Raw genomic sequence first — 27,361 nt, 5'->3', positions numbered from 1 at the left:
ACTAGTTTTTGAGTTTTAAAGTATGACCTGACCCCCCCCCCCCCGAATTTATTTAATTAATATAGCCAAAAAATATACTTTAGGCATCCTATAATTTTTACGGCATATTCAATAAACAATTTAAAAAATACATGTCAATTGCCAGACGATTTGAACGGTTCTTAACAATCCCCTGACGTGAATAAAGATTAAAATTTAAATAAGTGCGACAAAAAAGTCTCACTTGTAGTTACAAGTGCGAGAAAGGTAGTTTATTCACGCCTGCTGGCAGCTGACGGGGCTCCTGGCTCCTCGGCCTGTGATTGGTCGCCTCAAGACCACGTGACCATGTGACCACTGCTTACCGTGAAACTTGTACTCAGCACACACAGCAGAGTCTTTTAGAGTATTTTTCATAACGAGTTTATACAACCACGTGGAAGATTAGTTTGATATTGTTAAGCTTCTATCATAGTTTTTACTGCAGTTTTTGTCGTTCTGGGTATCAAGATTTATCAATATGTATATATATATATGGACCAAATATCTGTGGATATAGTTAAAATAATTTCGTATTTTTGTAGTGATGTCAATTATTTCAATAATTTTAAAAAAATTAATAAATTATTCAAGGTAATACCACACATACCTCACATAATACTCCGTTTAGCAACTCTAAGAGTGCAAGGAATTTAATGACACGTTGGTATCAAAGAAAAAAAACTTATGAGCTTATATATTTGTTATTTATTATCGAAAAATTAATTACTCTAAAATACTCTGCTGTGTGTGTGAGAGCGAGTTAAATAGTAAATAGTGGTCACGTGGTCTTGAGGCGACCAATCGCAGGCCGAAGAGCCAGGGGCCCCGTCAGCTGCCAGAAGGCGTGGATAAACTATCTCTCTCGCACTTGTAACTACAAGTGAGACTTTTTTGTCGCACTTATTTAAAATCTTTATTCACGTCAGGGCTTTGTTAAAAACCGTTCAAATCGTCTGGCAATTAACATGTATTTTTTAAATTGTTTATTGAATATGCCATAAAAATTTTAGGATGCCTAGAGTATATTTTTTGTGATTATATTTTTTCAAATCTATTAGGCTGCGCAGTAGCAAAATAACCGCAAGAACTCTACCAGACCCACCATTCCAGATGCACTCATAGTAATAGTGTTGTTTTTTTATTATTTTAACGTGGGCAAAACACCTTCTCTAAATTTGTCATGAACTCTTGGACTATACGATATAATGAGCCCGCGATGTTCATATTATTTGACCTATTAGTTCTGTTACACAGCGTAGACTATTGGTGCAGGACACAAATGTAGGAAATTATAGGTACAATACTTGAATAGCGAGCTCCGCTATTCCCACTCGATTCCCACTCTATTACGCGACGTTGTGTCGATCTCTCGCCGGACAGAGTATAGAATTAAATTGAGGAGTATTATTCGTTATTTTTCAATTTTTAAAAATTAACTATTCCAAATAACATTTGGTTGAGCCAAGGCACGTACAAATTTCACTCCTGGATGACTACTTTGTGTCAGAACATACAAGAAGTTTGAAGCGGCATCGTTAGGCGAGAAAACGCTCGGTTGCAAACCTTAGTCGTTTTATCAAAAGATTCGAGATTATTTTAAGTCCACTTATAATAATCGTAGTTCTCTCAATAGGGGCGTGTGTTAATGATATTTTTAATATGATGATATTTTTAACATTTTGATATTTTTAACATTCTGATACAATAGCCATTTTTCATCTGATCGTGAACAAAATATCCTTGCGCGTGCTTATTAATCATGATTGATATACGTAGACTGCCAGCTGGCATCTATGAATAACCTTGGCAAAAAATTTTTTACCCTCTTTTTTCTACCCTCTATTGTCACGAAAAAACCCGAATTGACGATTGGGGCATGTAAGATAATTTTTCGGTAGATACAATCCTGCAAAATTTTCTAATAGAACTGATTTCGGAGAAGTAAGCCCACTCCCTTTCAGGCCAGTCGACTTTTCCCTTACAGTTTTATTTATTTATTTTTTTTCCTAGTGAACATACAAAGATGCGGTTCACGAGATATTATTTTACAAGAAGTAAAGTGTTTAAAACAATGAAAAATAACAGTTAAAAAATTTCTTTATTCCCGAACGGGCAATATTATCTCTATGTACGAATTATTCAAACTAATTGTTAAACTATTATTTATACCTAGATATAATATACTTACGTCGAAGTCAATATCAAAACATGAGCACATGCATATGGGGCCTTTGATACTTAGAACGCTGTCTCCACTGGCATCGCAGATCGAGAAAGAAGGGCGGATGGGATTCCAGTTCTGTACAATGGAGCCGATTTGAACACCGTTAGAAGATACCTCCAGTTCCTGATAAACAACAAGTGACACCATGAATAATGAATATATGAAACGTTTAGAAACAAGCAACTTTAGGCTGGCCATGACTCGGCCCTCGAACTTTCCATTCTCACACTGCAAGCCCGAAGTACACAAAAGAAATTTAAAAAAAAACGATAATATTGAGTTCGAATTTTGAACTACAAATTCAGATTCATGATTAACGATATGAAAAACCTCATATGCCATATTAAATAAGACACGACGATTTTTTTATATTATTTTAAACCACCATTACAAATTTTGGAAGTCTGATCTTGGATTCGCTATCGGTGACCCAAAGGATTTCCGCCCACTGATTCCAACGAAAATCCGAATTTATTCAGATTTTTTCCATCATATTTGATTCGCTATTTTGGTTTTCGAAAATCTCACCTCAAATTCGTGATCAGCCACCCAGCAAACCCGTGGGGACCAATTTTCATAAAGATCCAAATGTTATTAGTTTTTTTTTCAGCATATTGCATACGCCAAATTTAAATTTTGTAATTCTGACTTAAATTAGACTTGTCATTAGCGACCCAAAAAACCTTGCGGTACCAATTTTCATTAGAATCCATTTATTTATTCTCAAGATATCATTGTTTTTATTTTATTCTTTGGAATTTAGTTATTTAAATAATTCAAAAAGTCCTGAATCGATCAAAGCCAGAATCTAATCAGTTCTAAGTTTGGAAAAGCCGCGTCGATAGAGAGGAAAATCATTGAAATTCGGTAACTCGTTCTCGAGATATCGTCGGACGAAAAAGTTGATCACACACATACATACATACATACATACATGCGTACATACACACAGCCGTCCATCCGAAAATGGTTGGAGGTGATTCTCTATATCTCGTAACGTCGAGATCTAGTGAAAAGTCAACTTTTCATTTTCGAGGTGATTACAGTAATTTCCTTTTTTCTCTGAAAACAGAGAAAAAAGAGAAGTTAAAAATGTGTACACATTTTAATATATGTAATATCTATTAAGACAGAGGGTATAGATAACTAGTAAGGCCATAGGGAGATAAGCAGGGTAAAATGGCTTTTGCGAATATCTCAATACCATTTTATGGATAAGTAGCTATTCAAATACTGAAATCCTGAAAGTATCAGACCTCAATGTGAATTTGTTTTGGAGACAAAAAGAAACAAAAAAAAAAAATAAAAAACATAAAATCATTTGTTCCACAGGACTTTACCGATTTTATTGAAAATTTAATATGTTATTCAGGAAGTCAAGGCACAATGGACATATTTTTAGACGAATAAATTCATGATAAAAAAATGATTATCTCTTAAATTTTTGTTTTTTATTGTGATCCTGTTCGAGCAATATTATGGAACTAATATTTTTACATTCATTATAGATTCTTCAATCACTTGTATTTATTTTCAACATTTTCTTAACGGTACGGCGTAGTTAAAAAAAATAAAAAACATTTTTTTTCTAGAACAACTGAGTCATTAAATAAATTTTAGCTGTATTATTCCAAATTGTACTCGTTTTTGATATAGGTAATATATTAAAATAATTCACTTATATTAGGTGTGAAAAAAAAAATTCTTCAATAAATTAATGATATAAAAAGTTGCAAAAAAATTTCGTAAACTTACTTATCCATAAAATATCATTAAGATATTCGAGAAAATCATTTTTACCCTACTTATCCCCATATAGCCTTTTCCCCAAGATATAACGTATATAATATGATGCCAAGTACAATCGCTGCACAAATTGTGAATCGTAAAATACATTGACATTTCTTATCACCGAGAAAAATTATCCCTGAGTTTTTCATACTACCAATTTTTCAAGTTCAACAAACCTTCATCATGTACTTTCCAAAAAATTTTCAGAAAAACATTCAAAACCCTTGAGAATGTCATGAAAAATGCACCAAATTAACTAAAGATTTCACTGGACTCAGTATTTTTTATTGCTATTGTTCTTGTTCGTCAGAGAGAATTTTTCTAACTTACTAATTAGGGAAGGCTGGCGTGGAAGGTAACAGCGCCGATTACGGCCTTTCAATTTTTTTTATGATATAAATCGTTCAACTGTGGATTGTATATTGTTTTGACATCAAATAATACGACTAACCAAAATTTAATTTATAATTTGGGGGAACTTGTTATTTTATTACTATTCGTTAATTTGCTTAATCTGTTCGCCTGTACAAATAAGGTTCAATATCGACAGCTTATAACTATACATCGGGATATCTTAGATCTTCATATATTTAGTGCTACCCTTAATATGTACGTCGTTTAGCCTTTCCGACTCTTGTTGCAGATTTCGCATACGCTTATCATAAATGTGCACAGTAGCTTGACTTCTTGTGTCGTTTCTGCGCTTAATATTTCACATAGTTTGTTTATTAAATGTTGCTTGAATATTCGTCAAAGACGTTGCCGAATATTTTTATTCGGGCATCGTGATAGGCAGAATATTCAAGCAGTAAGTGGGGCAGGTTTTCTTTCTGGGAATCCACATGCTTTAGAGTAATCACTATTCAGGTTTAATTCAATGCGCGCATTATTTATTAAGATTCTTACCATTTTTGATATCAGGCGACATTGAGTTACAACTTTTGTCATAGGAAGCGGAGTTTTTCTATTTAAGTAAAAGTTGTCGTTGACACCCCGTACTATACATAGTCAGGGGTACACTTGGGGACAATGCATCTGAGATGGCTAATTTTTCACACTAAACAGTTATGTTGGCAACACAGAGAAATCTACAGAGTACAGCGTCATAGTCGGCCGAGCGCGAAACAAACTCAATCTCAATAAACATAACATAACCCATGACAGTCGAATAAGTCAACAAGTCATCATCCCCGCGATATTCTAAGGATAGATTCGACGGTCATGGGTTATGTTATGTTTATTGAGATTGAGTTTGTTTCGCACTCGGCCCACTATGGCGCTGTAGGTTTCTCTATGTTGCCAACACAACTGTCTAGTTTAAAAAATTAGCCGTCTCAGATTCATTGTGCTCAAGTGTACAAATCGAGGCTTGACGACTTACTGATTCTCGTTATCATCAATGATCAGCAAGATTGATTTCTTTAGGTATATCTTTCAAGGAATTCTATTTTCTAATCTGTTATTTCGTTTGTACGGGCGACGTTTTTTTCTGTTATTCAAGCCTTGATTTATTATTATGTGTTTTAGTTGCAGAAACGTATTCTATTCAACGATAACTTGATTGTTATGTTCAAGTGATACTAATCTGGAGAGCAAAATTTTTGGAAGCTTGGTAGATACAATGCGATTTATTTTTTCACGCCAATTCATCCTTATTTTTAATGCATGAACGGAAATTAGACATATCCGCACTTCGTTTCGAACTGTGTAGTGAGCAATATTTTTTTCTAGTATGATGTCTGAATTTGGTCTATCCGAGGGTTTATTCACTCACGAGTATACTCGCTTCTTAATTACCTTATTTAACTTATTTTGTTTATCTATCCAAATATTCGTCGGAAAACTATTTAAAGTGTGAATAGCGTAAATAGTAGAGGGCTTAAGATTTCACCCTGTAACACTCCTGCTGTAGCGTCTACTTTTAGGCCGATGGGGCTACGCACGGTAATGGTAACATTATCGTATATGTTTTTACAAACTTGTATAAATTTGGACCTTGTGACCATCAAAAATAATTTTTTCCACAGCAATGAGTGTTTTATTGAGTCAAACGCCCGGACAAAGTCGTAAAAAAGGCGTACCTTTCTTTTTAGTCCAAGAGCTAGTAACACGTGTTTCATGAAGTGTTTGATGCGCCTTGAAATTTTGTGCCATAGCATCTACCGGATAGGTGAGCAGGTAAACAAGTGTTGGCTAGCCTTACCTGGGGACACCAGGTACTGCGCATGGGAGAAAGGTGTAAAAAAATTTTGCCCAAAAAAAGTGTTTGTTTCAGAGGCCAACAAACAGAAATCAAAATTTATAATCACATAAAACACAAAAATTAATAAGGCAGACACTTTTGAGGGGGTTAATATTTAATAAAAACACCCTCAAGTTTTTTTATTTTAAATACAAAATAAAGTGTTTGATTCACGCTGATATTTTAACAGCGTCTTAATTTCATATAATAAAAAATAATTACAAAAAGGCAGACACTTTTTTTGGGGTTTAATTATCGGAAAATATAAAAATAAATATTAATTTTAATAGAAAGAGATAGGCAGCGCGTAGTCGTGGATGTGAGTGAGAGCACTGGTTACCGGCGAAGCAACGGTGTTTCTCTGCGCTCTCATTGGCTGTTGATCACGTGTTCTTGTACAGCTGTACTGACTACACATTTTCAGTAAACATTCTATCCGTTGTTGTGAGCACATGTTTTTGTGATTTCTTTTATGCGTGTGTAAATTTATTAATTATTAATAACAAAATATGTGAATTGGATATCTTTTAATGTACACTAAATTTTCGAGTGAACTATTCTTTTAGAAAAATGGAAGAGGAGTGTCAGGAACGTGTGTCTGTGTCATGTGTTATATGTAAACAGAAAGATGCTGAAAAGGTTAGTGTTTTCTCTGAGACATCTTTAAATAAATGTCGAATAACATTGAAAATCCGTCAAGAATGTAATTTGAAATACAGTGGTGTAAGTCTACCATCGGTAGTGTCTACTAAGGAGTGTTATCATCGGCTATGATACGCGAATTTTACAAGTATTAAACAACAATACAAGAAGAATTTGTCAACAATTTCTCCAGAGACTCCTTCTTCGTCAGGTATTGTACAAAATTCAATTATGATAAAGTTATACTTAATGTACAGTTAAAATTTTAATATTAAAATATACGTAAACTAACAAATCAGCTTTTTTTTTGTAATTCTATCAAAATTTTTAAATTAAATGCACTTCATAATTTTTGCGTAACATAATATATAAAATAAGGCAGCTGCACGCATTTATCTATTACTAATGATATTTACCTAGATTTTGCTAGAATAATCATAACAACTTCTTATTAAGGTTTTATTTCTTTAGGTATTTCCCCATGAAGTGACAGAGTTGTCGAAAATGTTGGAACTGAACAGACGGAACCTCAGCTTCTGGAGGGTGTTGGTCACAAAAATAATGAAGATTGCCAATCTGCTGAAACCAATGAAGATCATCAGTCTGAAGTTTAAGAAAGTTCAGGTCAGAGTTCTGAACATATTACGGCAGATCTTGATGCAACATCAAAAAACACCGATGTTTGTATTTTTTGTAAGAAAGTTCGCAGAAAAGTTAAAGGCCGGCACGAGCAATTATATTCTATGGAAAAAGAAGCTCTGTTTAAAACTCTTCAACCATACAAAGAATTCCTAGAAGAAACGGAAGTATATCGACAATTACAAAACTCAGTAAATGTAAAAGCTCACCGTATTTGCCGAACTGAATACGTAAATTCTTTATGTCAATATCAAGATAAACCTAAAACTGACTATCATAAAAAACTAAAATATCGCGAAGAAGCTTTTAATGAAGTTTGCTCTTTCATTGATGAAAATATAGTTAAAAACAAAAAATGCATCTTTTTTTCTTTTCTGTGTAACTACTATATCGATACTTTAAAGAAATTAAGTGCTGACAATGGAGAGGAGTTTGATGGTGACTTGGGTAAGAGTTTCTTCGAGAAAAAATTAATGAAAAAATACGTGGATTTACTGCAAGTTACAATTATGCATCACAAAAAAATAATTGGGCCTAAGGGTCGTGAAATTGACGAATATTTATTTTCATTCCTCAAATGAAGAATCCGAGGACGGTGATGAAGAAGACGAAAATTAAAATTATACTTTAATTTTCAATTAAGTCTACGCGTATCACCTATATTTTTTATAACTATAATGAATGAATAAAATTTCTCATTAACACTAATCATAGGAATTTTAATAGTAACCCCAAGCGTCATTATTTTTTTCTTAAATGTGATAAACTATAAATGCTATTTCTTTCATTATTATTATTATTATTATTATTATTATTGTACTATCTTGAAAGATTAAAGGTTTAAAAATAAGTTATTAATCAGGATAAACATATATTTCTTTTGATGTTACTCCAGAATTTAATTTAAAAATGTGTAGTCAGTACAGTTGTACAAGAACACGTGACCAACAGCCGATGAGAGCGCAGAGAAACACCGTAGCTACGCCTGTAATCGGTGCTCTCACTCACATCCACGACTACGCGCTGCCTATCTCTTTCTATTAAAATTAATATTTATTTTTATATTTTCCGATAATTAAACCCCAAAAAAAGTGTCTGCCTTTTTGTAATTATTTTTTATTATATGAAATTAAGACGCTGTTAAAATATCAGCGTGAATCAAACACTTTATTTTGTATTTAAAAGAAAACAACTTGAGGGTGTTTTATTAAATATTAACCCCCTCAAAAGTGTCTGCCTTATTAATTTTTGTGTTTTTCTGAAACAAATACTTTTTTTGGGCAAAATTTTTTTACCCCTTTCTCCCGTGCGCAGTACCTGGTGTCCCCAGGTAAGGCTAGCCAACACTTGTTTACCTGCTCACCTATCCGATAGATGCTACGGCACAAAATTTCAAGGTGCATCAAACACTTCATGAAACACGTGTTACTAGCTCTCCGACTATTTGGGTTGACAGAGATATATCTGGGAAATAGCGTTTAAGACAAATATGCAGTCGACCAATGATCATTCAAGTTCACACAGCGGAATATCTTTTTTTATATCTATATTTTAGAGACAAGCGTTTGCAATAAATGTTTCATGGTTTGTAGGGGGATGTGACGCATTTTCCGCTTGTTCACATAAGATGAAAGTAATATCTTGCTGGATCATGACTTTTTCGTTGCGGTCAACTTGTTGCCTTTTAAGGTTGCATCTTCCCCCCTCTGTCTCAACAGATATCACGCTCTTATTGGTTGTTTTATTATAACTCTTTCTTGTGGAATATTGTTTGACAGTGCCAGTTCGAGTTGTTTAAAGATGGCTGCTTTATCAAAGAGTGGTTTTTTTCCAGCGTGAAGCAACGAATTTAATTTGAATAGGTTTAATCTTGCATGGAGAGCATTTACCCAACCTGTATGCCGTACCAATATAGTGTTCAGGCATGTTTATTCCAATTTGCTTGAAGAGATTCATGACAAACGTCATGAGGACGTTGTTTGTCTTTTCACTTTCCAGTACTTTGATGATTGTCAAGTCGTTTGCTCTTTCTGTTTTATCCAGGTTCGTTAATATCAGGTGTATTTGCTCGATTTGTTTTTATAGTTCCTGGTTGTTCCTGTCTTGTGTTAATTCGGGAATTTTAGTAAACCCAATGTCTTTATGCACTGTTTCACTTGTAAGCTTAACAGTTGTTATATCGTCCCAGATTTCCTCCAATATTTTTTGAAGTTCCTCGGAATTCATTTTGTGGGGGCTCCTTCCACTTGGTTGAGTGGTGCAACGACCGCAGTTTAAATCGTAGAGTCACTGTTAGATTCTGTGGATCGATTCAGTAAATAAATACTCTCTTTTATTTATTATTAATAAAGAACAATTTAATTAGTCAATAACTTTGACGGTAAACTCATTTAATAAAGACTACATTGTGTCATGAGAGTCGACGACGAACAAGAAGGAGCAGTAGCAGTACAGACTCTCTCGTCGATTCTCGATCTCTCTAATACTAATACGCGCCGTATGCGCCTTACCTCTACTGCGCATACTGGGCTCTATAGTAATACATAGTACATAGTATGCATATATATAGTATTCTGAAATTACATTCTCAACAGTCACGTTTGTGTATAAGTCCTGTTTGTTGACAAATTATGTTTTTCGAGTGAGAGCGATCGTAAACACGTCCGCGTCGCTAAGCTGCGAACTCGAGACCACCCGGTTTGGCGGAATAAGAGTTGATTATTTTTTTCACTGCTGTTTAAATTATGGATTTAAAAGCTTAGCAGGTACAATTTTACACAATTTATTGATTATGGAATATTATTGCAATGCATGGGAGATCATAAAACTAAAATATCGTAAAAAACGCTTATTCCAATACACTATAACTACATCGCCTACACAATATGTCAACGTTAATTGTGATTTAGACGTATTTACCTAATGAAAACACACTTATCAAAAAGACTTCAAACCAACGTCAAACTTACCATCTACGAGTTACACTGTAAAGTGACCTCAATTTACATGATATTCGACTTCTACAATAATTTACTAGAATTAATTCAGTATAGATTGTAAACCAACGTTCGATTGCGATTCACATTTGTTTCAATAGCTCTTCATTATTTTATTTCATTAAAAATACTTTCTACACAAGCCATTTTTATGTTCAGTAATATCCCATGAATATTCGAATTTTTGAAACATCATGTTACGTCCGACGTACCGCCACACGTCTTCCCCATCTATTGTTCCTACTTGCTAACTCTCCCACATTTCTTATATTAACGCTACAGTCTCTATCCAGTCCTCCTGTCTCCATCCAGCCTCACGCTACTCGCTATCGCCCTTACTCATTGTCATCTAATTCCATTCCCCTCACTCTGGATTCTCACACCTTTTCTGCACGCATACACTTCGTGTCTAAACTCACTGGTATTCCAACTTTCAACAACCACACAGCTCACTCAAAACCCTACTCTCTGCAAACACACATCTCTACTCTACATACAATTGCATTTGCCATATATTTTCAAATGAGCCATCTTTCGACCAACAAGAAACCATTATTCAATATCTTATCCAATACTTTCAGATGTGGTTGCTTTGAGCAGGAGGCAACCCATTTAATAATCCGTAACGGACATAACACTCATAACAAATTTTTTTCGATTAATCACTAAATATACGTTATATTGCACCCCGGGGACAAAGGTGACACAACTCAAAAATCGGCGATTTTCAGTATGGGCAAAAAGTTGGAAGAACTCTGAAGGGACACTGTTTATGCTAAATGCGGTCCAAAACCGGTTCGCTGCGATAACACCATTTTTGCTCTCTAGTGGCAAGTGTCGCAACTATACAAGTGTCACTTCGCATGGTTATAGATCCGAATATCGGCAATCGAAATGTAGTATTAACTCAAAAACGCCGATTTTTGACTTGTATCACCTTTGTCGCCGGGGTGCGGTATTAAACAGAAAATTTGCGTACACATACACTATATGCCCATACAATTAATGACTTACAGAAATTTCAGAATTGACGCTATTTTTTGCCTACTTTTTTGCATAAAATATTAAGCTGTGATGGAATATTTGCTAAGTATTTATCAACCAGGTATACTAAAAGCACGCCAACTTTCACAAACGTTTCAGAAACATAGAAGCTACAATAATGGTAAATTTGGATGGCTTACAGTGGCGGACATTCGATGAATAGTGAAATCGAAATTTGAAAATTGTATAGAAAAGTGCTTGAAGACAAGAAGCCATTATGAAACCTAACAGTTTTATTTGGCCTGAAAATTGGGAGAATTTTTTTAATATAATAAAAACTATATTTTAATCAAATAGGAAATGTATTCGTGTAAAATTTGTTATTCCAAGCGAGTGCAAATTGTGGGATTCACAACCAGAAAACTAGTTAAGACCGGTAAAAAATTGGGCATGTGTAGGTTGCATTGTGTACTTTTATTAGATTTTGAACGTATAAGTACCGAACCTGCAAACAGCACGGGAAAAAGCAACTAGCGCACTTCAAGGAGCGGGAAAGGTGGATAACTTCCTTCATCGTGACGTCGACAATCCTAATATCGAAGGCCCGATATTTGCCACAGCACATTCTACCACAACAGTCTGATTCTTCTGCTACGTAGTACACAACTTGTCCTCTAGGATCTTTCACCACGTACTTATTCTCCGATTCCCATCCGGTGAAAGCTACGGTTCGAAAAAATGAAACAATGCTGCAGAGCCAACCATAACCGTTTCTTTTTTGCAGTACATGTATATTATATATACGTGTACAAGTGATTTCCGCGTACTGACAAGGCAAGTAGCGGAAGCGAACCTCACCAATTTTTTTAATTATTATACGATATATTGTATTACGTGGAAAAACATTAGACATTTATTTTTCGCGTGCTCATTCAGTACATAAAAAACTAAGTAGTCAAAGTTTTTGACGTACTAACAATAAGTTAAACGTATCACAGAATGTATAAAATCGGTGAAGTATACTTCAAGTACTTTCCATTTCATATCAGAGATGATTACGTACTTGTCGGAATTTGGAGAGACATCTTCTAACAATTTTAGATTCACAGTATCGAAGAGTACATTGCTTTTCATAATATTTTTACTGTGGATTCAAAGTTTTGGCGCAAAACCAAAATGGCCACTGTGAGACACACTTGCAATTTCATTCCTGCTCTTTGCTAACTTTGAGCGATCGTTAGATATCACATCTCACGCCAAACTAAATGACATCTATAAAGCAACTAAACGTGGTTTTATTCACCTCGGTAGGTGCTATTATGTCATCTGTGTGATCCCAGTTGTGACCATATTCATAATTCGTTACGTGTAATCTAACAATAAGTTTATGACCAAAAATAGTACAGATGTGATCTTATGCTTAATTCTGTATTTATTAATCTGACTTTTAATCTCTTCGACTACTCGATTCATTACTAAAATCCAAATTTTAATCAGTTTTGGCCAAATTTTTTCATAATTGGTAGGTTCTATTGTTTGAAAATTATGAATGTCATGAATCGAGTAGTCGAAGAGATTAAAAGTCAGATTAATAAATACAGAATTTGACAAAGATGCTCGCAAATGGTGCAACTATACTCTACTGGTATACATGCGTTGCAAAAAGAAACAGGTGTGCTTGGCTTTTAAATAACTGATTTCACGATCACCACTTGTAATTATATTAATATAATGTAAAAATTAAAAGGTGTGGAAAGAAGGTGTGCGTGCATTACGTACCCTCGAGTAACTCAACCTGTTGATCCACCATCAATCGATCAAGGGCCATAAGGTACTCCAAGCCAGGTGGACAGTTGCTGTTTGGTATCGGCCAACCACCTGTAAATGCGTGATAAATTAATTTATGGATGCGATATGAAATGTCGATATTAACCCTGAAAATGAGGTCTATTCTCACATTTATAGAACGAAAATCGCAACCGACATGGTTGTCCAAAATTCTTTCGTGCAGACTTGAAACTAATGTTGAGAGCGAATAGTTAAACTTGACCTATAGGAAGCTCTGAACAATATTTTTAAGCTGAATTTAGAGTTAAATCGCGACTTCAAATTATTTATGGCTCATAAGCACTTGATGGAATCAAAACGATTATGTATTCTCACTCCTGATACAGTTCATTACCTAATACAGTAGAACCCCGATTAACCGAGCTGCTCGGGACCGGAGAATCCACGGATAAGTGAAATCACGGCATGAGATGCAATATGCGAACTACGTGTATCTTCACAAGTCTAAGCCCGTTTCAAGACAACCGCTAACGCGATGTGCTTATAGCGAGTTCGGACAAGTTTCGCGCCTGCGCGTGTAACCATATCCAGTTGCTCGCGCGAAGCGCGCAGGCGTTCGAGAGGACCACGGTTAAGGAGGTTTGGGAGTTAAGTCGAAATAATGAGATCAATTTAAAATTTTCAAGATCGATAAAAATACATGTAATACGTGTTGTGTTAAAATTTCAGTGATCTAGGGTGCATAGTTTATTTATAAAACGAGATTAAAAACAGGTCGTTTAACATTGTTATGCCATACCAGACCTCACACCAACTCATGTTTTAATAAATTTCATTATGAAAAAATAATGAGAAAGGTTTAAAAAACTCAAGGTGTGAAAAAAATAAATTGCAAAAATTATTGAAAAAATAAAATTAAGTTGAGGGTGCTTGGTTATAAAAATAATTAAGTTTAAAAAATCGAAATTTCAAAAAAATAGTCAGCCATAGCAAATGTGGTTATGTTGACGGCAACGTCACAAATGGTGGGTCACGCGGGAAATTCAAAATTTCAATGTAATAGGTTAAAGGAAATCGGTCACATAGGTCAAGGAAAGTTTCATAAAATTTTTATTATTTATTATAAAACATAACATAATTAAATAATGAATAATTTAATGCTAATATCCTCAATATTGCAAAAACTTAAACATTTTATAAACCTTTGTTCTTAAATGATTTAACAAATTTTCAATAATTGTTTTAGTTTTAGTAACACGAACTTTGTCATTTTCATCTTTTCCTAATAATTTTTTTATTCCTGCATCCCCATCATCACGAAAAGTGTTGATTAAATCTTCATAGGTAATATCAGCATCAGCAATTTTTTTTTTCATGCCAGTAGATATGCAAGTTCCTAATTTGTCGAGTGTTTTTAACAGTGTAGCTGATTTTTCAGCATTACGAATACTCGCAATTGTATCACTCCAAGTTATACTGCGATCCATTAATTGCTTTGTTGTAATTTGAAGATTCTCAATAATTTGCACAGAATAATTTGCATTAAAACATCGTATACAGCATTATGCGCACCATCCGCAGAAATTTGTAGCCATGAAGCCAGACCTGTTAGAGTACACTCTCCTTTTCCTTTACGATTTGTTACTGATTTAATAAGAGGCAGTGTATCTGCAAAACCTACAACCACAGACCCAAAGTCATCCGTCATAGTCATTTTTTTAACAGAATTAATAAGAATAGGAGCATCAAATTTGCAGTTGTGAGCAACTAAAACCACCGGATGCTTCAGTTTCGTCAGAAAGTTACGAAAAGCATCCAAAGCTAATCTCAGTGGAATTGATGGTACTCTAGTACCATTGAGCATCAATTCACCTCTAACATTTGTTAAACCATTTGCCTCAGATGCTTGTGCAGCAATTTTTTGAGTAGGATTGACATAAACTGAAAATTTGGATTTATTGTATTGAGCCGCAATTTGAAGAATATCAGATTGTTTTGAAAAGCTTGATGTTTCCAAATCAAAAATACTGCAATAGGTTCTGAAACTTGTGTTCCATTATCATCAGCTTCATTGATCTCTTCATTTATACCCTCTGTAATAAGAATAGAGTCGTGGGCAACATTTGTTGAAAGTAATCCCATATTAGATTCATACTGGATACCTTCCATATCTTCTTTCTTCTTGCGCAGATTAGTCCGCTGTTCTTTTAAAAACAAACGCCTTTTTTAAACTCTGGACGTTTTGTTCTTAAATATCGTCCTTTTGCTTCTTTTTCTTTTCTGTCCACGTATTTAGTGGTGTGAAAGCCAGGAGATAAAAGTCTTTTCGATGCAGCTTCTTGAAGGTATCTTTCTCCGAGATTTTTCTCACCAATAGCGCAGGCAAACCGAAAATCTCCAGAAGCCGTCTGAGAGTAGCATCGAGACTTAGGGTAATGGCTTGTCATAGTAGCATTCAGACTTTCGTTTGCTTGGCTAGATGCACCAGCAGCAAACCGATCTGCGTTATCTGCTAATTTCCCGAATATATGTTTTAAATCTTTATATAAATCAGGGCTCTGGAAACCTCCTTTAATAACTTTATGGTCATAAGTTAAAGGATTCTTCACATATCTACACCAATGGCCACAATTATTATGGTTGTTAAAGGCATGGTCAGGAATATTTCTTAAAGCATCAGCTACTTCTTTGGTATTTCCTGCATTTTGAGAAATTGCATATGTGAAACACTGATGCAGATATGATATTGCGTCACTTTTCAATTCCTTGTGAGCTTTGGCATATTTATAAAGTGTGTTTGAAACACTGCGACTAGTGTGATTTTTGTCCGAGAACTTAATCACTTGTGATTGGCTTGCAGCACGGACAGCAGCAATTGTTGAGCTGTCGTCATCTCCAATTAAAATTCCAACTTCAATATTATGCTCTTTAAAAATTTTACTACTGGAAGTCATACTTGCAGCAGCAAAAGGTTCCATAGCTTTTGCACTTCCAACGAAGTTTAGCCTACAATCGTGGTCTGATTTGGGATGACCTAGGGCACACATTCAACAACCACGATTTGTTGTTAAATAATCTATGGCTTTACCAGTTTCTCTACCCAAGAATGCTGCATATCCATTCATACTATCGTATGTTCTTCCATTTCTTTTTGTACTGTAACCCATATCATACGACGCAGCAACACGTACAGTACCATTGTAAGTTTCTTTGGAATTTGAGAAATGACTTGACTCAGAATGATCACTTCTTATATTTTGATTAATCATCTCAGGCGCAATTAGCGCCATCGTTGTCTCAAAATTTGTGGATGTATCAGCTGGTCTTATCGCAGTCTCTGACAATCCTGTATTCCACTCTGGTAATATAAAATTAGACGGTGCACTTTCTGGTCTACAATAACAGTAGAAAGAAAAGAAAAGTTACGGGATGGAAACGGGAAAAAGTTGAATTAGATAAATATTGATAGATAAAAAATTTGTTGGAGGTAATTGATTCTTTTATTCAGTCGTTGTAAAAATTTAGAATACAAAAAAATTATGTAAAAAGTGTAAAATTATTATAAAAATATTTTAATGATCGATTAAATAATTTCATTAACACCAAGTAAAAAAGAATGTTTTACTTCCTGTTCATTAATTTTGAGTATAATATTTACAAATTATGACGGTTTTGAATTCATAACTTCGATTTAAATCCTTATTTACAATTTTAAAATCTAATAATTCTCACTGTACAATTTTGCAACATGACAATACTTTAAAATCCTCGATCATCTAAGTATTGACTGTACAATCGAGTACCAATTTTTTACAACATAAAAACATCTAAATTGACAATGCTTACAATGACTGTTGAATCTTATCTGAATTTTCAACCGTCATTTTACGTTCAACTTCAGCCCATTTATGACAACTTTCTTTAGCCACTTCTTCAACAGCTGTTCCCATTTCATTTTCATGTGTCTTGAAAGTTTTGGAATCAATTGAAGGTATATTAGCAGAGGCGAACATTTTATTGAGATGAGTTGCTCCAATCCCAGAGTGAAGTGCGCCTGAAAAAATATTATACATAAATACTCTTTATACATTAAATACTCTTTAATTTTATTCATTCAACTATATAAAATTTACAAACCTATTGCAATCTTGGAATTTATATCGAAACGTTGCCTTTTAGTCGTTGCATCTGGATGTTGCTTGTCAGTAGTAACTTTGTTTAAAATATTGCAAGCTGTACACAATACATGCCAAGTCGAACCCAAGCCACGTCGTTCTTCTCTTTTAAGATTTTCTACCAAATCCAGCAATGCCTTGCAATGTACGCATTTTAGTTGTTTTAGGAAATGACAAACTTCTACTATTCTCCTTCCTGGTACAATGTCAGACAACTGAGAGGTTAGATCGCATGTTTTCTTTCTTTTCTGTCCGTTCTTGCGTTGAGAAATACGTAGGTTGTAAATTTTTTCGTTCACTCGCTTTCCTTTCCAATAATAACGCTTTTCTCCGTCACTCATTTTTTATTTATTCTTAAAAATTTTATTTGTGTAAATATCACTGTCTGAATAGCATTACATGTTACCATACACACAGACACATCACCAACACGAATAGAACAGTCGACGCATGCGCAACCGCGGTAAAATTTGCTGCGTCGCCAAACTTTTTAAAAAATATTTAAAATTAAAAAACTTATTATTTCATTTAAATTAATAATAAATTATCAATTATCTTATAATAATATAGTCAGTTAATTCATAAAATATTATTTTGGTAAGCTAAATGTAATTAAATCACGAGTTAAAGCTTGCTACGTTTTGTGAAAGTACAGTCTCGAGCAAAATTAATCCATCTCTAATCACGTAATGTGGTATAGCTATATATATGTATTGAGAGATAAAATGCAGTGAACGGACTGTACGTCCCAAACCTCCTTAATCCGCTCCCTGGTTAAACGTGGTTCTACTGTGGCTACACAGCAGACCGGTGTTACGTCCGTTATGGACAATGATATGGGTTCTTCCCGTTCAGAGTGATAGCACCTAAAGAGTTATAGATGGATATTAATTGCTGAATGATGTTGGTCGAAATGTTGTTTATTTATGAACGTAAATTTAAAGACTACTTGGTACATGCAATTGAATGTAATTGAATTTAGGGCCTGGAGAAGTATTTTTAGAAAGAGTTGACTTTTGAGTGAGAGAAGGTATCAAAACGGAAGATGTTCAGCGGAGCTCTGGGAGAAGTAGGGAGTCGCACATAGCTGAGTAGGGCGCCATTCTAATATTACGTATCGTTCAAAAGGAGGGGGGAAGGGAGAGGCGGTAGAACCAAATGCTACTGTTCGTTACAGGGGGGGGGGGGAGGTGAGCCGGGCGTTACGTTACATTAAAGTTTAAAGGACGATTTGCCGCGAAAGCAAGAAAACTTCACACGCGCCATTGCATGCACTGTCTGACACCTAACGGGTTGCGGAGGAACTAAGTCACGGAATATTGCAGTAGTTCTCCGCAAGGGGGTTATAACCAAAAATGTGTCTCTAATAGCCATCAGCTGTGTAGTATAGCAGTCTAACAAGCACGTGTCGCATTGTAAACATTAGCAGCACGTGGTTTACACAATGACGTCAAATGCGGGTGACATATACCAGAAATTGTTTAGCTGTCACAAGATGTGTTTCTTTAACAAAACTGGCGAAGCAATGCCAAAAAGGAACTAATGAGATATGGCAAACAGAAAAAAAAAGCGTGTGTGTCAGCTCCGACGCACGACTGGAGTTTACTCCTTACGAACGATAATTATGATATATATCGGATAGAAAAAGAGGGTAAATGAGCGCATCTTCCAAAATGATAAGAGAAACAAACATATATCTAATTATTCGGATTATTTATATTACTTCAAAAATTTCCAAATTGTGAGTACATATTCGTAATAAGTAACCGCAAAAACTCCTGAGTACCAACTTTCGTTCCCGTCAAACGACTTTTTGCGTTTTGGTCTGCCATATTGGATCCGCCATCTTGAATTTGTAACTTTTGAGTGCGGATTCATAATCAGCGACCCTGAAAACCCCCGAGTACCAACTTTCGCTCTTGTCAAACGACTTTTTGTGTTTTGGTCCGCCATATTGGATCCGCCATCTTCAATTTCTAACTTTTGAGTGCGGATTCGTAATCAGCGACCCCGAAAACCCCCGGGTACCAACTTTCGCTCTCGTCAAACGAGTTTTTGCACGTTTGGTCCGCCATATTGAATCCGTCATTTTGAATTTTCAAATTTTGAGTGCAGATTCGTAATCAGCGACCCCAAAAACCCTCGAGTACAAAATTCAAGTTGATAGTCAGTAAGGAAAAATGTGTGCCGCTAAGGGTTAATATAAGTAATATAAAATATTATATCAATATAAAATATGTATATTAGATCAATTAATCAAAAATAATAAAAATACTAAATAAAAGATCTAGTTGTTCGTATTTGAAATGTATATTATTCATAAATGTAAAGGATAAGCTTACCAATTAACCCCATCCATGTGTTTTTCGAATTCTTCTTCACTATCATATCAATCAATTTCTTCCATATTTTCAAATATTTTGACGTGATAACGTCACGTTTTATAAATTCATACGCAGGCACATAACATACACGTACAAACATACGCACACATTCAACTCTCAGCCCAGAAGTAGTCAACTATACAGTAAGACTACGAAGCACCGCACAAGGAGGAGACCCCGAGTATAGGATACGCTGTGTAATGTATTCCATCTCATTCTTTTGCGCGTTCAATATATATGTTTGTCTCTTTCTATAACGCCTCAAGTTTTCGTGTTACACTTGATTTTACTCCTCATATAATTTCCGTACCGGGCCCTATAACTCAAATCGTTTCTTAAGGAGTAAACTCCAAAAAACACAAATTTGGCAGCAAAGAGTTTCATGAACCTATCACGACTCGGATCAAAACTCTTGAAGTTGATGCCACAAAAAAGAAAAGTTCAAATATTTTGTATTTTTTCTTCAAGGTAGGCTGAAATCTTCTTTTGCCTGATTTGCATACATTTTATACTCTTATACACACGCAGAATTAGCAATAAATCAGCCATAATAAAATGCATACTTTGATTCTATTTTATTCCATCAAACGTAATCTACATTTTCCAGGGCTCTACTAAAACTACTGGTGATATTTCAGCGACGTCTGCTTCACCATTTATTAACAGCATTACGCCAATATTATGAGAGGCACGTGCGTAAGAATATCTGCGGAAAATTAACGTACAGTACGAAATATAGAGTTCCAACAGTAATAATATCTCCGCGAGTCTATGATAATTTTTTCTTCGAACTTCTCAACGATATTTTGATAATCAACTTCAACTTAAAAGAATAGAATGATTCTGGCAGTAAATAGCAGTAATTAAATATAGTATATTATGAACTGACGGCCATAATTTTGTTATTTACAAAGAGTTAGCCAAACTTCAGAATCTTATTCGCTGCAAAACACCTCTATAACTGGACAAGAAAATATATCTCCAGAGGATGAATCACAAACGAGAAAAGACCCGAACGAGGACTCGGAAGCTGAGGATAATCCACCAGGAGTAGAATAACCTAAGCCCAGCCGGCAAGCAACATCGCGAAAGATCAAAATTTTTCAAGATCAAGTTGAGCATCTTCGTGATGTTCGAGATTCTGGGCTTGTGGTGAACAATTTGAAAAAAAAATCAGAGACACGACCAAAAAATTTGAAAAGGAATGAGCCAAGTTAAAGACACAAGTTCAAAATGCCCACAGACAAAAAGAATATAGAAAAACAGTCAAAACAAAAATGAATAAATTTTGCGAAGAAAATCCACAAGCTTCGAAGGCGCTGGCTCCTTGTGACCAGCCTGGTCGGCCTCGACTTGTCGACAAGCAGTCTGCTCTCCTGGATACAATAATCAACATTGCGATTCACGGCAACTCAACTGATGAAAGTCGGAGAACCAATATGTTAAAGAGTTGCCGAAACTTATAACAATTACATGAAGAACTTCTAAAAATAGGGTGCACGTTATCTCGAAGTGGCACATTCCTCCACCTCCTGCCACGAAGAGTCCATTCAATCGAAGGAAAGCGCCATATTAATACTGTTCCGGTGCAGCCACGCCGGGCGAAGAATGACTTGCATCATCAACACCCAGATACGGAATTCGCTACGACAACTTTGCGGAATTTGGAAAGCTTGGCATCGGTTTTGGGTCCACAGCAGGTCACTTTCATATCACAAGACGATAATGCGCGGGTACCTTTAGGAATCCCAGACCATGATTGGGTCGTGACTGAACGGCATAAATTAATTATTTCCGTTCACGCCGGGATTCTGATACAGGAACAAGGTATGGGGCGCCCACATACTCTGGTCCGACCTATATTGCTATCAAGAGCGGAAACATTCCTCTTCTACTGCGGCCACGCATACAGCAGATGTTGATAGACTATTGAGCCTAGAAGCCTTTTAATAACTTACAAGAACCGTAAATAGTAAAGTCTGTAGACGAGGCCATTAATGATGTGATGGTGGACTGTACTGGTACTGATACTACTCACGATGAGACAGGCGGACAAACTGGTGGATCAGAATTGAATGGTGAAATTGAACGTATCACGATCATTAGTGTGGACGGTAGGCCAGATGAAAACCCCAAGTATACAAATGTGATCAACTATGCAACAAGCATTTTATCGACTATGATTTTGATGCTCTTTACATAGCGACAAACGTACTAGGAAGGAGTGCCTATAATCGAGTAGAATGACTTATGGCACCTCCGAGCAGACAGTTAGCCGGAATGATGCTGTCTCATGATCATTTTAAAACTCGTTTAAATTCAAGAGGGATAACAGTTGATGAAGCCTCGGAAAAAGAAATCTTTAAGCATGCTAGCAACGTTCGATCTCAAATATGGAATAACAGAGTCATTGAAGAACACGAAGTGTTGGCTGAGTACTGAAAAATCTTCCAAGTGGTACGTTGGCATGTTCGAGAGCTCGAATATTTTTTACAAATCATCAAATGTGATGAGGTTGGAACCTATTGCAAAAAAAGGAAGAAGCGAACTGAAATCTGTCTTGCATAACGGCTTTTTACCCGCACCTTTTCCATCATGGCATACAGAATCTCGACTTGTAGTACCAGATCTAGTCTAGTCTGCAAAATGGCGGAGTTCGTACCTCTTTTTATAAGACTTTCAATTGATTAGTAACCTGAGAATCTCATAGGCAGATTCAAAATCATAACCTATGATTTGTATTGTCCTTCCGTGCAAGCTCAACTCTATAATTGGGTTTACAAATCATATGGACTATATTTTGCGTCTCAAAAGACAATGAAGATACACGTAAAACTTCTCCATTCTTAGTCAATCGAGAGACTAGCACGCATAGCAACGCACAGGTCGCGAGAATTAATGTGTATTATATCTGATTTTTCGATACAATTCGAAGATGTGGAATGGCTTGCAGAAGACGTTAAGAACGACCTAGTGACTATTCCATAAGATACAACAGAAAACACACCATTGCCATGCCATGAAATACGAAATATTATGTGGGAAACTTGAACATTTTGAAAATTCACAGCTCGTTAACAACATCGACTCCTAGCTGGAAATTTTCAGCGTTGTTTGGAGAAAGAATGAAGTATTTTCCCTGAAAATTTCAAGCGATTTCGAGTCGACAGAAAAAAGTTACAGCTATCTGAAAACAGCGATTTTCCAGAAATCAGTTGGTTTTGCGAGGCCGTACATAAAAAGGAACGTGATAATTAATAATAATTCGTGTAGGTAGTGATAAAGTATACCTAGCCGAAAAATTTGAGCCGTCGATTGGCCGTCTACTTGGAAAATTCTTGACTTGGCAGCGTTTCAAAGTTATGCGAAATTTTGCTAAAATAGTAGTTCATGAAAAGGGTCCTAATTAAACTGGATTTTGCTTTGGAGTAAAAAACTATTTTTTTCCTCAAAATACAAGGTCAGAGAAGGGGAATGCCGTTTGATTCGAGTCTTTAAGTCCCATAGAGCTCCCATGAAAAAATCTTGAAAATAACTAAAAAATTGAATTATTAAAAACTTTAAAAATTTCTACGTCCACCAGATTTTCTTATATTAAGCTCAAATTTGGAGAATCGTCTTTTTTATAACCTACTGTCTTGAAAAAAATCAGCAGCAGAATCGCTGACCCAAGCCCGCAGGCTCCGGTCGAATAGTATTGGACGTACCCATATACATCTATATATATGTGATATTCGGAAAATTCTGGATTATATTTGATATACTTAATATATATATGTATATACACACACACACACACTCAACACCGTGTAGTCCGAGCATGCACAGTTCGAATTCAATTATGCATATCGATAAAATTGCGGAATTCTGTCCAGAAGAAACATTTAGTGACTGAAATGAAATGACGAGGTAGCAATATGGACAAGTTTTTAATTTGCATGCTTTTGTTTCGCACAAATCGTTATGCGAGTACGGCAATTTTTCCTTTTGTAATGGAATACTCTCCGTTACGAATTACTTTTTTTAATTTTTTATGGAACACGCATCCATTACACATTACTTTTGTAATTTATAATCGAGAACTTATCCAATACACATTTTTTAAAGTAATGAGTAATGCATTACTTTCACATTACTATTTTCACAACTCTGCATACAATAACAGGTCTCTCTATCTATCTGTGTGCCGATCGTTGATCAAATGAGAGCAAATATTGAAAATTGTCAATTCAAAAATTTGGTGATTTCGAAAAATTAACGACGGAGCCAGGAACCTGGCGTCTAGAGATGCTTAACCGGAGCCTTACTCCACTGGACCACCTAGCCGCCCTGACTCTGTTGTTAATTTCTCTCATCACCAGTGAGTTCGAATTTGTTTTTTCGTATGACTGGTATGAATGTATAAGAATTTTCGTCTCTTCAAGCACAGTGTATATTAGGCTGATTCAAAAAAAACGGCTAATTTTTTTTTTTCAAAATCCTCACATAAAAACTTCCGAGAAGGTGTGAAAAGACGCCTGTAAAAAGCAGAGCCCTTAATATTATTATTAAGAGGTCACGCATCGGGAATTTCTATTTCCCGTTTAAATAACACAGGAATAAATTTTTTTAAATTTTGCAATTTCGTATTTGTGCAACGGCTTATTGAATTAGCGGACCAAAGCACATTTTTGTAGGAAATTTGACGCTCTACAAAAAAAGTCCTTACAAAGTTTTCGATAGTCACACTCCTTCAAAAGTTATTCGAGGTCAAAGTTGAACTTACAAAAAAATTCAATGTTTTTTTTTTTTCGATGATACTATGAATCTTTTCTTATTATTTTGTTATAAAGATATATTTAATAAATATATCTTACTCTAATTGGGCTTTTTCAATCATTAACTTCCCCATCGAGTCAATATAAAGTTACCTTACAAAAATGCGATGTTAAATGATAAACATGTTATGATGGAGAATCCATAACTGATGCACTTGACTATTTAAAAATGTAATTGTTCCCAAATCTATCCTCTTTATAACAAAATAATGAGAAAAGATTCATAGTATCATCGAAAAAAAAAAAAACATTGAATTTTTTTGTAAGTTCAACTTTGACCTCGAATAACTTTTGAAGGAGTGTGACTATCGAAAACTTTGTAAGGACTTTTTTTGTAGAGCGTCAAATTTCCTACAAAAATGTGCTTTGGTCCGCTAATTCAATGAGCCGTTGCACAAATACGAAATTGCAAAATTTAAAAAAATTTATTCCTGTGTTATTTAAACGGGAAATAGAAATTCCCGATGCGCGACCTCTTAATAATAATATTAAGGGCTCCGCTTTTTACAGGCGTCTTTTCACACCTTCTCGGAAGTTTTTATGTGAGGATTTTGAAAAAAAAAAATTAGCTGTTTTTTTTGAATCAGCCTAGTGTATATATAGGAATGTAATGTGTAGATGATGTGTTTACCCTTTTGAATCCTTATTACATTCCTATATATACACTAAATTCTTGAAAAGTTAGCACGCCATCCGCTTTTTTTTTGAAAATTGAGTGCGACAAAAAAAAAAAAAAGCTGCGCGACTAATTTACGGATAATTAACGGCAAATTACGCAATAGTCCGAATTCACATTTTCGACAATTGGCGAGCCAAGTTCATGTACGTGTAAGTAATGTATGGTTTATCAGACGTATAATGATTGTTTTATTTTTTTTTGCAAGTAGTACAAAGTCGCGAATTACTTAGTTCTCATGTGTACATTGTTTATGTTCTTGTCGAATCAAGTGCAATTAAAGTATGAATATGTTTTAGTTAGCTAATGAAACTGTAATCGAAAATGTACCACATAAAATTAATAAAAATAACTACAGTATAAAGAAATTGAGTTTAGTACAGAAGACCTATTAATTACAAAGTTTATATCGAAGCTGAAACGGAATATTCTCATATCCATACCGTCTTTTGCGTTGTACAAAATGGATAAAAGTTATTTTCTATGTAATTTTCGAAAAATGCCTTTTTTCCTAATGTTACGGAACGAAAAGAAGAGGAGGGGGGGGGGGGGGGGGGGGTCTTCCTGGACGTAACGGAGCGTTAATGCGGGGAGGGGGTGTCAGAAATAGCTAAAATCAGCGTTACGTAATATTTCAACGACACCTCAGGTACTTTTCAGCTATGTACAAGTCCGACGAGACGTGAGAGATAAAGGGACAAGATGAGAAGTATGAGATTACAGTGAAGAGATAAAAGTAGCAATCCAGGACTCTGCCACACGTAACACTCGGATAAAAAAAAAACCAAAAGGGAATCAAAGACGAACTAATGGTGCATTTAGAATTCAGAAGAAAATTTATAATTTTTATGAAATCGGAATCAAAATTGGAAGATTCGTTCACAAATAAGTTTTAATTTAATCCAAATCAAAATGGACTACTCAAAACTTCAATGATAACACACCGCGGAATTTTTAATACTTATTCGCATCTCTCGTGTCGCTGAAAATCTTAACAAAAAAACTGAGATCGTTTTCATATCGCTAAGATGTTAGGAGCTGTAGTATTAATTGAATACTACAAACGTAAGTCATAATCAAAACTAGAAGTCTTATTTAACCGAATTGAAAATCAAACAAGTTCGGAACATCGTGATATATTTAATAAAATCAAGGCACTTCGCAATTCAAAATGGTCTCAAATAAATAAAGAAATCACCAATTCCATAAATTATTTTAACACTGCAATATATTTTGAATAATTCGTCCTCGTGTAGCAGAAAATGTAATTCAAATCCAATTATGCAGTTAAAGATAAATTAAAAAATGCATGAACCTTTGTTCCTCTTCAGTGAGGAATCGTGTGTACTCCTTCTTCTTTTTATACCGACGCACGGTTTTTCTTATAATGTAGCGAAAGTGTCTGCGTACTTGTTTGATCTTTAACTTCCAGGATGTTTCAAAATATTCAGATTCCATATTACAAAAAAAAAAGTGGTCGTCAACAGTTGTAGTTTTTCTATTATACGATCTTCAAGTCACAGTCACAGACAAAAACATTTTATAAGGAGAATCGACACCGCTACCAGGCTTGACTGTTTTCATACAACTAATGGCTTATAAGGCGACGAGAAGTTTCTTGGGCATTCATTTTACCCAATCAAAGTCGTGAGTATTTTCACACAAAGTTTATCTCATTTCCAGCAATCGCCGCACTCGATACACAACGAAGGAGAAAATAACGGGTAATCTTTGTTTGCTTGAATTTAGAACAACGGCGCGTTATCTTCCATGTTTAAATTCCATCATTGGAGGTTCACTATTATATACACAGATAACGTACTCAGAATTTGTTAAACGTCATAGAAGAGCAAAATCACTTCTAAACGCCAATACTCAAAATTCAACCATTTATCAATTTATGCTACTGGTACTACCACGGTTCATTTCAAGTATTTAAAGTTTCCTGATTGTTTAAAATCCCGATGGCATTAGTAGTATCG

At 35.1% G+C, this 27,361-nt stretch overlaps 1 protein-coding gene and 1 long non-coding RNA gene across 4 annotated transcripts in view; both read right to left on the bottom strand.

Annotated features, from left to right (window-relative positions):
- The window catches only part of LOC124220589 (phospholipid scramblase 1), an 83,380-nt gene that overhangs the window by 11,819 nt on the left and 44,200 nt on the right, over positions 1-27,361 (bottom strand). For all 3 annotated transcript variants that reach the window (XM_046629715.2, XM_069136475.1, XM_046629714.2), the window contains exons 3-5: positions 13,319-13,417; positions 12,045-12,262; positions 2,210-2,368 (exon numbers count right to left, since the gene is read on the bottom strand). In XM_046629715.2, the coding sequence (XP_046485671.1) occupies positions 2,210-2,368; positions 12,045-12,262; positions 13,319-13,417 (476 nt within the window). The remainder of the gene's footprint in view (positions 1-2,209; positions 2,369-12,044; positions 12,263-13,318; positions 13,418-27,361) is intronic.
- On the bottom strand, positions 16,831-27,116 carry LOC124220590 (uncharacterized). The gene is made up of 3 exons (XR_011177276.1): positions 26,695-27,116; positions 17,465-18,368; positions 16,831-17,381 (listed from the first exon to the last, which is right to left on the bottom strand). It is a non-coding gene; the product is annotated as an uncharacterized lncRNA (long non-coding RNA).

The sequence above is a fragment of the Neodiprion pinetum genome, chromosome 5 (assembly GCF_021155775.2).
Source record: "Neodiprion pinetum isolate iyNeoPine1 chromosome 5, iyNeoPine1.2, whole genome shotgun sequence".
Classification (NCBI taxonomy): Eukaryota; Metazoa; Arthropoda; class Insecta; order Hymenoptera; family Diprionidae; genus Neodiprion; species Neodiprion pinetum.
This window is presented reverse-complemented; position numbering and strand designations above follow the sequence as displayed.